Source organism: Schistocerca cancellata, chromosome 7 (genome assembly GCF_023864275.1).
Source record: "Schistocerca cancellata isolate TAMUIC-IGC-003103 chromosome 7, iqSchCanc2.1, whole genome shotgun sequence".
Classification (NCBI taxonomy): Eukaryota; Metazoa; Arthropoda; class Insecta; order Orthoptera; family Acrididae; genus Schistocerca; species Schistocerca cancellata.
Window position 1 is genome coordinate 570101124 of NC_064632.1, and position 14109 is coordinate 570115232.

At 46.7% G+C, this 14109-nt stretch overlaps 1 protein-coding gene across 1 annotated transcript in view; it reads right to left on the reverse strand.

Annotated features, from left to right (window-relative positions):
* The window catches only part of LOC126092516 (uncharacterized protein K02A2.6-like), a 160929-nt gene extending 149068 nt beyond the window's left edge, over positions 1-11861 (reverse strand). Inside the window, exon 1 of the mRNA XM_049908143.1 lies at positions 9433-11861. Coding sequence (XP_049764100.1) covers positions 9433-11553 — 2121 coding nt within the window. The 5' untranslated portion in view covers positions 11554-11861. The remainder of the gene's footprint in view (positions 1-9432) is intronic.
* Positions 11862-14109: the final 2248 nt, after the last annotated feature.

Below are 14109 nucleotides of genomic sequence, written 5' to 3' on the forward strand. Positions count from 1 at the left end.
GGAGGGCAAAAATCGTAGGGGAAGACCAAGAGATGAATACACTAAGCAGATTCAGAAGGATGTAGGTTGCAGTAGGTACTGGGAGATGAAGAAGCTTGCACATGATAGAGTAGCATGGAGAGCTGCATCGAACCAGTCTGAGGACTGAAGACCACAACAACAACAACAAATCTGGAATTTAATTGATCAGTACGTTTTTCTTAAATAAATGTTAAGGGGAGATTTACAATCTTTTAGTTCAAAAAATCGATTTTAAATTCCATTTTTGGATCCATAAAAGTGTTCAGAATCCACCCCTGAAACGGTTTTCCCGCGATCGGAACGGGAATGTTTGTTATTTGCGGTTGAACAAAAAAATTCACCTGCCTGAAACGGACCTTTTTCACGCACCAGTTTTTTTCGGAAGTTTCGACTTTCTAGCAGCAAAAAATTATTCTATGTGCTTGCCCATGACTAAAACTAATAAAGTGATCAAGGAACTTACGACGTACTACGGCTTGGCAATCGGACGGCATTCCAGTTAAGTGTAACAGATGAAGAAGGCAATTTGAGCAACGTATTTCCACAAGTGTTCGACGGATAACCACTCACAACACCGAAATTGTCCGGCTGGGGAAACTAGTTGGTGCAAGTGGTGCATTGCAGAGGCTACCGGACATCTGGATGAATATCAACATGACCAGCTGCTCGCCCGATCTACGAGGCCCTTTCGGAGGACGAGTTAACTTACCGGTGTTTGGGACGAAACACACAAAATTCGAATCAAAGTATGAACGCGTGTGTTTGGAAATTAGCCCCCAAGCATTTGCATTCTGGTGCAAATACTGTGGAGATTGTGACTTTCCTGGCAGAGAGCAGCTTCAACGAAGGGTATTCAGCAATTCTGAAGACCATGATAACGATGGACGTCACCCTGGGACTCTATTCGAAGCAGTTCGCCAAGCATTCGGACGACCACCGGATTCAAGCGGCAGAAAACCGCTTGTCACTGGCCCTACGAGCGGCTCTGGAGCAGCGAAGGATGGCGCAGATCGGTCGGAACGCCCTCTGTGAGGAAGGACTAGTTTATGGACCTGGAATAGCAGATTGAACGTAAGTTGCATAATATTGCATTTATATGTAGTAAGAACCTCAAATGCGTTTTTCTCGAAATGACTTTTACTTTATCGAGCGGTAGGGTAAATTCAAATCTACAATACCGATTGGCATGATTCTTTGTTTCCGACGAAGCTAACTAAATTGTCTAGGAGTTGTACCACTTTTATTCCGATCCATCAACTATAAATATTTTTACTTGGCCGACGAATTCGAAAATCGATGAAAAAATCCTATTTTTTTCAAATGGCCGCCATTTTTTTTCGTATGGTCCAAATAGCTTAAGCGAGGTACAACTCCTAAAGAATCTTATATACTTCGCTAACGTCAACTCAATTTTGATTTCAGACGAGCCGGCTGACTTGTGACATACTGCGCGTGGAGGTCTACATCGAAATTTTGTTTCGTTACGACGGCACTTCCGCCTTTCCTCTTCGACATTTCCGGTCGAAAAAATTCCAGTTTGTAGAGGAAATATCAATAAACATATTGACAAAATTTGACATTGTTATCCATAGTACATCCCGAGAAAATATTCTCAAAGAAAATGTTTTTTTTTTTCGGGCCAAAGGTAGTAATCCTCCCCTTAATTCTGTGAAAACGACGAACTATCTGATGGGTCTCCTTGCCACGAGTCGATGTTTGATCCTTTCCTACCCTGAACGTGTTACCTGGGTTTCAAATGACAGCTTGCTCTAAATGGAGAAAAAAAGAAATTTATGCAGATGAGCAGGAAAAAATAACCTGTAATTTTCGAATACAGTATTAGTAGTGTGCTACCTCGCACAGTAACCTCGATTAAATGTCTAGTCGTACCGCTGCAAAGCAGTCCGAAACGGAATGATCACGCAAGCATGATAGTAGGGAAGGCGACTGGTCGGCTTCGGTTTACTGGGACAGTTTCAGAGAATTGTAGCTCGTCTGTTGTCTCCATAGCTCGTATTCCCAGTTCACCCGTCTGGCTGGTAGTTTCCGCCTGTAGTTTCCGCCTCTATTGTCACGCTACGACAGCTCCTATGTTTGCGTACTGTGTCGGGTGAGTCGTCACATCGTTGTTTGACTCTCGGCGTCTCTTGTTTGTGATTCATTTCTGATGCGGCGTTTGCCTGCACCGTGATGTCGTCCACGGCTCCCAGGAGCATTTCACGCACAGGTACCATCACTTTGAGTTTTGACAAGTCCACGCGGCATGCGTAGCCGCGTTTGCTAGAAATTCATGATTGGCTTGTAGACACGATCAGGTTAACTTCAGAACAGATTCATAGAGCTTACTTCGATTCTGAGTTGTATGTATATTACGCCGAGTTTCTCGAACCGCTTCAGGTTGACAGGCTACGTTTGCAGTACGGACAAGTCCGTTTCACTCGTTGTGATGGCTCTAACAGTACGATTATTCTGGCGAACGCGGAGGTGGAATATACAAATGTTAGGGTGTTTAACCTTCCTCCCGAAGTTAATAACAGTTTTCTCAAGACCGCCGTGCTTCGGTTTTGGGACACACGGAATATACGGCGGGAACGGTGGTCCGCTCAACATCGTATGCAAGTTTACATTGGAGTTACATCAAACGGGATATCTCCTCTCATTTGCATGTGCTTGGATACAGGGTAAACATAATTGACACAGGACAGGAAGGGACTTGTTTTATATGTAATGAGAGTGGACACCTCTGCACACATTGACCGCGTCGTACCACGATCTGAAAATCCAATTGTGCACAACGTAAAATGCTAACTTTTGCGGACCTGGTTCCCCAATTGACAGCCATTGTGCCTAACCACGTTTCTGAGGAGCAGCGCAAGCCATCGCTCGACGGTCCTAGCCCACTTCCGCCGTTAACCTGGCATAGGCACTTCGCCGCTGTAGCTTGTGTGCCGCCATACCTCCACTTCCAAACAAGCGTAGACGGACACAAGATGTGGAGCAGTCGGACCATTCCTCGTCCCTTCTCCACTATACTGGAAAGATTGCGTTGGAGGAGGCCTCTACCTTCCCAGAGTTCAGACCAGATGATAACATGTCACCTGCTGTTCAAGATTCGAAAGCGTCCAGCACCCTCCCCCCCCCCCCCGCCCCTCTCATCCCACCCCCTCGATGTGTCTCGCGAGGTCGGGACCGCCTCTTCAGAATAAGTGAGGATAGATCTGTTTCGGAGCTCTGTACTATATCGACGGACTTTCCGGACATCCCTGAGAGTCTTCCACGTATTGCCACCCTTCTTATGCGCAACCGGATGGGGAAAGCATGCCAAAGGCCGCTGCTGATCAGTTCCAGATCGGCACAAATCGTGACGGTAAAAGACGTACCGTCAGTTTTCGTTCCCGTTGATTCTCAGGAGCCGCACCGCCCACCTATTTAAGAGTGAGGTGTATCCTCTGTATCTGATATCGAAATTCCGCATGACACCACCACGTTTCCCCATGCGGCAGTTTCCTTCTCACAAACTCGCAACAAACAGCGTTTTCAACCTGAGCAGGCGGCATCGCTAAAAAATAAAAAAAATAAAAAAACAGAGAGAGAGAGAGGCAGTGAGGGGTCCACATTTTTACATTCAGATTCATCCGTTAATTCTGCCATGGACTGTGATACACGAGTTTAATGTTGACTTGCAAGCAATCATCTGGATAGTTTTTGTCATAAATAGATGCAGGGCTATACCTTTCTTACCTTCAATGTCAGCAGACTTACTTCTGAGCTTAGACTTGCGGTGCTGCGGCACTTTACTTACGATTCAAATGCAGACATGATATTTTTGCAAGAAGTGTTATTTGAGCATTTTTCTATTCCAGGATTTTCTACTTTATTTAATGGGGCTCCTGAACCATCTCCTGGTACTGTGTTATTTTACAGAGAGAGAATATCACTGAAGTTCTTGATAACGGCCGAGGAATAGCCTGCACTTTTTCTGACCTTTTGCTTCTTCAGTATCTGGCTGTTCCACAGATCGTGCGAGTTTTTATATAGAGGATGTAGTTAATTTATTATGTAAAACTCCGCAGAGATTTTAATTGGGATTTGCGTCCCGTGGGTCAGACACCTAATCTTCATTTCAGTAATGAACTAGGTGATCTGGTGCGATCTTCGCAAATACGTGATGCGTTGATCTGTCACTGTCTCACTCCCGTCTGTTATATGTGGTACCCACTTGTTTCGCTCGTCACTGTACCGTAGCTGTAATCTTAAATCGTGTGCAGCGGCAGTACGGTTAGGGGCACCATGTCACGGATCGCGCCAACTCTCCCGCTTGAGGTTCGAGTCCTCCATCAGGCATGGGCGTGTGTGATGTACTTAGCATAAGTTAGTTTAATTAGTTGTAAGTCTAGGTACCGATGACCTCAGCAGTTTGGTTCCTACGGAATCCACACACATTTGAACATGTGCCACAACCAGCACCGCTGTATCGCCTCCCCTGCATGTTGAACATGTCTCTCTTAAAGGATCCTTCCCTCGAGATTATCGTCCGAGAGGTTTGGACCCGTACCTTGCATTCGCAGGACTGTTATCCTTCTCTTATGGAATGGTAGTCAGGGCATGCCAAACCGTTGCTACGGAAAGCGTTAATGCGTTACGGCGTTGAGAGGATGAAGGATCTCCTTCGGCTGCGCGGAATTAGCCGAGCGGTCTCGGGCGCTGCAGTCATAGACTGTGCGGTTGGTCCCGGCGGAGGTTCGAGTCCTCCCTCGGGCACGGGCGTGTGTGTTTGTCCTTAGGATAATTCAGGTTAAGTAGTGTATAAGCTTAGGGACTGACGACCTTAGCAGTTAACTCCCATAAGATTTCACACAAATTTGAACATTTGATCTCCGTCGGACCTGCGAATTTTATTATTTCGTCTTGCGACAACTTTACGACGGTGCCAGACAAGCTCTTACGGATTATGGATGTCCACCATGTTAAGGCGAAGCTTCTTTTGTGAAAGTAACAACAAAGCGAAGGACTCAGGGTGCGATCAAAATCCCGCTCCTTCCTACAGTATGAACTCACCTCCTTATACCACGAAGTGGCGCGGTGGTTTGCACACTGGTCTCATATTCTGGAGAACGACGGTTCAAATCCGCCTCCCGCCATTCTGATTTCCCTTAATCGCTTCAGGCAAATGCCGATATGATTTCTTTGAAAGGCCACGGCCGATTTCCTTCCACATTCATGCATAATCCGAGCTAGTGTTCCCTCTCTAATGACCTTGTTGTTGACGGGACTTTAAACGCTAATCTACTCCTCCCAGAAGCATACAGACACTCGTTTTTGTCTCGTTCTATTTGCAAGTGGGACAGGAAAGGATTGACTAGTAGTGGAACAAGTCACACTCAGCCACACACCGTACGGTACGTTGAAGAATAAGTATGCAGATGCAGAAACAAAAGTAATGCTACACGGTAGCCATCTTGATCACAACTGACGCGAACTGGCTGTCTACTGACGTAAGAACTCTGGCGGCCGTGTATGCAACTAACAACACCTTATCGGTGATAGTCGAAACTATAACTCCTATTCCTTTTAACAGTGTCTATACTATTCATTTTGAATATATATTTCATAAGACAAAATTTAAGCAAATTATATCCATTTTTTTAAATAACTGGCTAATAGTTTGATAAAGCAAGCCCTGACAAACTTTCTCAAAATTACAAATACAATCTTTGGAAGGCGCCTTGCTGCAGCTGAATTTGCGATCCAACTATCTGGTAGATTTTGGTTACACCTCATGTTATTTTCTTTCCTCGATAATAGCCGTTCCTGTCCCAATGAAAAGTAATTCTACCAGTTCTTCTGCATGCAATATTGCTAAATAGTGCCACATTATCTCCAAATTTGCTTGAAAATGTTAAACCTCCAAACTGCAATGACAACTAATGGGCATGAATACCACCTTGTAAGTTCTTCCAAAAAATCGTTTTCGGTGCAAATATCGTTATTGTTTCTCAAAGCTCTGATCCCTGAAGTTTATACATTTTTGCATACCTTCGAAACAACTCCGTAAATATTTCTTCCACTGTTATGGTGCCTCAAAAATGTGGTTTTGGAAGGGTTAAACAGCTTCTTGCCGTGATGAAAATTTCTGTCCACGAATTTTTTGTTTGGCGTTTGGGAACAAAATGATTTCCTTCGGTTGTAAATCAAGTGAATATGGGCAGTGAGATATTAATTCAAAGTTTCTTATAACTTCTCATACCTTGAGTAAAAGAGAACCATTAAATTATCTATTTGCACAGAGCACTATTCCATCTTCGGCCGTACGGCCGCGATCAAGTGGAATGGAAATACATTCTTTCAGTTAAAGACTACATACATTTATGTCAGACGAGTTTCAGGTTTTCATACGTGCTAGAGCACAATTATTTGCACTGTTCAGTGGCCACTCGGTCGAAATTTCAATACTGGCTTGTACAAATGAATACATGTACAGTTTAAACGCTACCTGATGTCATTTACCGAATCAATGCTAATAAATGCGCAAGTAACTCTGTCTGTTAGGCTTTCACGAGTAAACGGCTGAATCGAATGTTTACGAAATTTGTTATGCAGATAGCTTGAAAATGAAGAAATATATATATATGACACTTTAGAAAGTGTATAACACAACATATTTATCGATTTGGAGAATATAACAAGAAATGTGGAACAATAACTACTCTTTGAAAACACCAACTATTATTTGACTCTTGAACTTCATCATATTTGTGAAAATCCTTAACTGTAGAATATGTTCTACGTAATATGATTCCAAGTAATGAGGTTACGTGTTTAATTCATACTTCCATAATAATAACAGTCACAAGCAAGTATTCTACTGTGATGGTTTTAGAGTCATTGAAAGAAAGTTAACGGTCAGTAGCGCGGAAATACCCAGATAACTGAACATTAGTTGGAGACGACTCCAACCTACGTTGTATATACTACGGCATCTATGAATTAATTGCAGGGGGTACAGACAGACAGTCTTGTGAAGTTCTGCTGAACACTTTTTCCGAAAATTGCGTTGAGCAGTTACTTCGACAACCCACACACAATGGAAATATTTTAAACCTTGTACTTACAAACAGACCTGACCTAATCGACGGCGTCAGTACAGAGACTGGATTAAGGACTATCATGTCGCCCGCATCTCGTGGTCGTGCGGTAGCGTTCTCGCTTCCCACGCCCGGGTTCCCGGGTTCGATTCCCGGCGGGGTCAGGGATTTTCTCTGCCTCGTGATGGCTGGGTGTTGTGTGCTGTCCTTAGGTTAGTTAGGTTTAAGTAGTTCTAGGGGACTTATGACCACAGCAGTTGAGTCCCATAGTGCTCAGAGCCATTTGAACCATTTTTTTTTTACTATCATGTCGTCATAGCAATTTTGATTATTACAGCTAACAAATCACTCAAAATGGATAGGTTCTGCAAGACAGACCACATAGACTGTTGTTATCATCCCACTAGGGGACGAGAAAGGAGCCTCCACGAAGAGTATGTGAATGCAATACACATACTCGGGCGTCCCCTGGGCGGTTTTATACCGGCTGATCCTTTCACTCCAGAAGCAACATGACAATCCTACAGAAAAAGGACCTTATCTGGCCCAGCACTGACGATTATCTCTGTAAATATTGAAGGCCTGTCTGCATGCAAGGAACGTCTACTACAAGACCTCTGTCAGAAAGAGAAATGTGACGTCCTGTGTCTACAAGAAACTCACAGAGATAGCACACTCAAAAGACCCAAGATAAACGGCATGCGACTAGTAGCTGAAAGGCCACTCCGACAGTATGGCAGCGCAATCTTTACCAGGCCAAACATACAGATCCTTTCAAGCAGTATAAACGACATCAATGATACTGAAGTGCTAACCATTGAACTTAGTGACTGCACTGTTACATCAGTGTACAAACCACCAACTGTGGACTTTTCCAGCTCCAACGTAAACAATTTTAATAAAGACAGAATTAATTTTGTAATCGGTGATTTCAACAGCCACAGTACGCAGTGGGGCTACCAAGAAGACGACGACAATGGCACGGCTGTGATCTGCTGGGCCGAGCTAAACAACCTAAAACTGATACATGACAATAAACTGCCTGCTTCCTACAACAGTGGCAGATGGGGGAGAGGTTATAACCCGGACCTCATCTTCGTTAGCCATCAAGTAACGTCCCAATGCTCAAAAGGAGTTTGCTCACCAATACCAAACACCCAGCACCGTCCAATAATGTGCCAGATCACATCTGTTGTTAAACCCCATAGCGTACCTTTTCGCCGTAGGTACAATTTTAAGAAATCAGAATGGTCAACCTTTCAAAACCTCATGGAAGATTCTGTAAACAACCTACCACCTGTACCAAGATTCTATGACAATTTCGTGAAGGCTGTGCAGTGGTGTTCCAAGCAATCAATCCCTAGAGGATGCAGAAGCAATTATGTTGAAGGCCTTACGCCAGAATTAGAGGACCAGTTGCAGCAATACCTGACACTGTTTGACGCAAACCCTCTATCCGCGGAAACTATCACTGCGGGCGAGCAGCTAACCGAGTCACTAGCTAAAACCATGAGAGAGAAATGGCCGAGGACAATAGACGAATTGGACATGAAAAGGAGCAGTCAGAAAGCCTGGACACTCCTTAAACGTCTCAACAATGACCCGACTTTCTCTCCAGGACATGCTCCCGTCACAGCCGACCAAATAGCCCACCAGCTTCTCAAGAATGGGAAACCCGACACCAAAATCAGGAAGTCGGACACCAAAATAGACAGGATTGAACACCAAGAAAATTCAACTCTGACCACCCCTCTCACAATGGCAGATCTGGACAAAGCCATAGCGAAATGCAAGCTAAGGAAGGCCCCGGGCCTGGACGGGATTTTTGTTGAACAGATTAAACACTTTTTCAACGTTAAACAATGGCTACTGAAACTGTTGTGGCGTAGCAAGACAGCCACACCACTCGGAGGTAGCCGAAGGCACGCTAACTAATGCAGACGGGCGTGAATTCTGGAACAGGAAACTATTGAATGGTAGCAAGAAAAGTACGTAGCTTATAATATATACTTAACTTTAATTCTCTGATGAATACAGCAATCTTCATGATACAAGTGAGACTCATTAAGATACATGCAATGTTACAAATGGCGCCTTGCTAAGTCGTAGCCATTAACTTAGCTGAAGGCTATTCTAACTGTCTCTCGGCAAATGAGAGGAAGGCTGCGTACGTCTAGTCGCTAGTAATGTCGTCCGTACAACTGGGGCGAGTGCTAGTCCGTCTTTCTAGACCTGCCATGTGGTGGCGCTAGGTCTGCAAGTACTGACAGTGGCGACACGCGGGTCCGACATGTACTAATGGACCGCGGCCGATTTAAGCTACCACCTAGCAAGTGTGGTGTCTGGCGGTGACACCACATTCCTCCCCCGCAAATCGGCGAACGGTCGTGTTATAAGGCTTCCGCCCGCCGTGGGGAGGGCCCCATGTTGACGTATGCGATGAGGTGGGGAGCCTAACAACAGGCGAGGCTGTGCCACCCGCACCCGGCCATTCGGTCCGAGGGGAGCTAGGAAACGCCTGGAAACCTACTCCAGGGTGCACGTCAACATGCGGCGTATGCGCCCGTAATGAGACAGGAGTGGCCGAAGGCTCGACCTCCATTGCGGCGGGGTATCCGACGCGCGATGACGCCATGGGGTCCGGAGAGGGCAAGAGTTCCATGGCGGAGGACAGCTGGTCACGGGAAGCGATCGGCGGCGCGTGACCCAGGGAGGCGGTTGGCGGCTGCAGCGAAGCGTCCACTGCGGGCGGCGCCGGCGGCGGCTGCTGCGGCGACGGCGGCTGCGCGACGCCATGAGGCAAAATGGAAGGCATCGTCGGTAACACCTGGGGATGAGGCGAGCCAGTAGATGGGTCCCCAGGGCGCTGACCGGACGGCTCCGTCGCTGAAAGCAGACGGGGAGCGGCAGAACCCAGGCGACGACAGAGGCGCAGCTGAGTGAGATGCCGACGCACCTCACCAGAGGCCCCCAAAACCAAATACATCGCGCGGCCGAGGCAGCGAAGAATGCGCCCTGCGAGCCAACGCCGTGAACCGCGATAGTTGCGATAGAATACAACGTCGCCAGGAGCAAAAGCAGGAGTCTGCCGCTGCACAGGAACCTGATGCGGCGGATGCAGCAAAGACATCAAGGTTCGATGAGGACGACCGTGAAGCAACTCAGCCGGCGAGCGACCATCGCGGGGCTGAGAGCGATACGAAGACAAAAAGAGCAACAACGCGTCCTCCCGAGAATGCGACTCTTTCAACTTCAACATCTGTGACTTGAAAGTCCGGACCAAACGTTCAGCGGCACCGTTTGACTGAGGCGAAAACGGCGTGGATGTCAGATGTTGAATACCATTGGCCTTGCAGAATGACTGAAATTCTGCGGACATGAATTGTGGACCATTGTCAGAAACAATAGTCTGCGGAAGACCTTCAATGCAAAAGATAGCAGACAACGCTTGGATGGTGGCAGAGGACGTCGTGGAAGACATCCGGACAACAAAAGGAAAATTACTGAAGGAATCGACAACAACCAACCATCGAGCATTCCAGAATGGACCAGCAAAATCTATGTGTAAGCGTTGCCAAGGGGAAGTGGCTTTCGGCCATGCAAAGAATTTCCGCGGCGGTGCGGATTGTTGTTCGGCACACGCCACGCAAGAAGAGCACATATTCGTAATCGCAGCATCGATTCCGAACCAAGTACAGTGCTGACGAGCAAGTTGTTTCGTACGCACTATACCCCAATGTCCTTGGTGGAGAAGCTTTAAGACAGATGACTGTAACGAACGTGGGACCACGACCCTAGACTGATCATTATCAGAACGCAACAACAAAACACCACGTCGTACAAAAAGTCTCTCCTTGTGAGCAAAAAATCGGCGAACCATCGGATCCTCGATCCGTGACTTCGACAAGGGCCATTGCGTAGTAACAAAACGCAAAACGGTAGCAAGGACAGGGTCTGCAGCTGTGGCTGTAGCTACACGACGAAAATCAATCGGAAACGATTCGACCACGTCATCGGTTTCCGCATCAATGAACATGCAAGCAAGTTCGGAAGAATCGAATGCTTTATCCTCAGCAACAGGCAAACGGGACAACGCATCTGCGTTTCCGTGCTTAGCAGTGGACCGGTACAAGATATCGTAGCGGTACTGCGAGAGGAAAAGAGACCAGCGAATGAATTTCTGCGCTGTACGTGGAGGTACAGGCTTGTTCGGATGAAAAAGCGATGTCAAAGGTTTGTGGTCTGTAATGATGGTAAAGTGACGACCATACAAGAAATCGTGAAACTTTGTAACACCAAACACGAGAGCCAAAGCTTCTTTCTCTATCTGGGAATAATGTCTTTGCTTTGACGAGAGCAATTTGGACGCAAAGGCAATAGGGCGATCATGCGAACCATCTTTGTGCGCAAGCACAGCACCGATCCCGAAATCCGATGCATCTACCATCAACAAAAGGGGTTTCTGGGGATCGAATGGCGTAAGGCAAGTATGTGAAAGCAACGCCGATTTCAATTGGCGAAAGGCGCGTTCGCATTCCGTCGACCAGACGAACGGAACACCTTTACGGCGGAAGCGATGAAGCGGAGCTGAAATTGAAGAGGCATGAGGAAGAAATTTATGATAATAGTTAATTTTTCCCAACACACTCTGTAGCTGCTTCACATTTTGCGGCGAAGGCAAGTCCTGTATGGCACGGAGGTGCTCAGGACTCGGATGTATGCCTTGGGCATTAAGGACATGGCCCAGATATGGCAAGTCACGAGCAAAAAACACACATTTGTCCTTCCTCAAGCGAAGACCATTCTGTCGCAAGACCTGAAATAATGTTCGGATATTTTGTAAATGTTCCGCTTCTGTCTTTCCTGAGATCACTATATCGTCCAGATAGTTTGCTGCAGTAGGGACCGACGCACAAATAGTTTGCAAATATTGCTGAAACAATGCAGGGGCGGATGCACACCCGAATGGCAGTCTTTTGAATCTGTACAATCCAAGATGCGTGTTAACCACCAATACGCGCTGGGATTCTTCGTCCACCGGTATTTGCAAATACGCATCTGCTAGGTCCAACTTTGAAAAATATTTTCCCGGGCACAGTTTGTCAAAAAGATCTTCCGGGCGGGGCAAAGGAAAAGTAGCAGTCACTAGTTGTGGATTCACTGTTGCTTTGAAGTCCACGCAAAGTCTCAATTTGCCGGAAGGTTTTTGCAAAATCACTAAGGGTGAGGCCCAGAGAGAAGCCTGCACACGTTCAATGACACCTTGCGATTCTAAATCTGTTAATGTTCTTGCGACCTCATCACGCAATGCGTGGGGAACATTGCGCGCTCTGAAAAATTTCGGTTGCGCGTTGACTTTTAGTTCCAAATGTGCTTCATAGTTCTTAGCGCAACCAAGGCCCGGTGCAAAAATGTCTGCAAATTCCTGACATAGACTAGAAACACTGGCTGAAGGCACAGTCTGGATTACTGAGAGAACCTGATTCACAATAGACAAGTTAAACAATTGAAATAAATCTAAACCAAACAAGTTCACTGCAGCAGAAGAACGAAGAACGTAAAAAGACACAAGTTTTGTTTGTCCCTTGTATGTTGCAAGAAGGCTGCACTGTCCTAACACAGGGATATGCTGTCCTGAATAACTAGTGAGCTGAACTTTTGCGGCACGCAACGGCGGTGCGCCCAGTTGTTTGTACGTGGCGTGATTGAGCAATGAAACTGCAGCTCCGGTATCGAGCTGGAATGGTATCACTTGTCCGGCAAAGTCCAAATCTACAAAAAGTTTATTGTCCTGCTGACGACAAGAGCGACTGTTTTGTGCAACGTGAACAGACACTGGTACAGAATCACTTGCGACGTGACGGGATTGCCGTCGACGTCGACGCACACGTTTTGTGGGACGAACACAGTCACTATTAGAGAGAGGAACACTGGGCGGAGTGGCATTAACTACGTGAATGTCCATGGGCGAAGGTTCCCGAGCCTGAGTGTCCGTGGGTCGATTCCGGCGCGAAGCAAAGGGCCTGGAACGGTTGTGATTGTCTAATCTGAGCTTATTCTGGCAAACACTTTGAACATGTCCTTTCTTGTGACAGTAAAAGCAAATAGCTTGGCGTGACGGGCAATTTTCACGCGAATGTCTAGTTGCACACCGCGGGCATGATTTCACTGCATTTGCGGGCTGGCGAGGCACACCTGGTTTAGAGCGCGGCGTCAGCTGCGTCGAAGTGCGCGAGGGCCGGTTACCGGGCCGCGCAGCGCGTCCAGCGGGCCGGTTAATGTTACACACTGCTGGCGAAGTTTCAAAAGATTCCTGAGCACAGTCAAGTGTGTCTTGCCTATCCAATATGTCTATCACTTGTTGAAGGGAAGGATTAACTAGTTTCAAAATCTGTTCTCTTATGCGAACATCAGAAACGTTCTGTGCTATTGCATCACGCACCATTGTATCTGCATAAGGAAGGCCACAGTCACACTGAAATTCACAATCCCTAGTAAGGCCTTGCAAAGTTGCAACCCACTCCCTATTAGTTTGACCGGCCGTACGTTTCGTACGAAAGAACGTATACCGTTTTGCAACCACATTAACTGTTTCTTTGAAATAGGCATCTAAAGCCGACACAATTTCTTCGTAGGACAGTGTAGCTACGTCGCGTCGGGGAAACAATTTCACTATCACACGGTACGTTTGCACGCCGACACAAGACAATAAGTGAGGCTGCCGCTCGTTACCTTGAATTCTGTAGGCGGCTAGATGAAAATCCAGCTGTCGGGAATACTCCGTCCAAGTCTCTTGAGTGGAATCAAACGGTCTGAATTGCGGTGCAACAGCATGTGGTGGCTGCGGCAGCTGTGACGCGGCGGCGGCCGCATCATTTTGCAGCGCACGTTGACCCTGGACGAGCTGTCCCAGGGCATCCAATAACGCCTGCGTCTGCTGATTCTGCAAGCGATAAAATTCGGACAGTACATCTGGAGATTGTGGCGAAGCCATGACACAAGC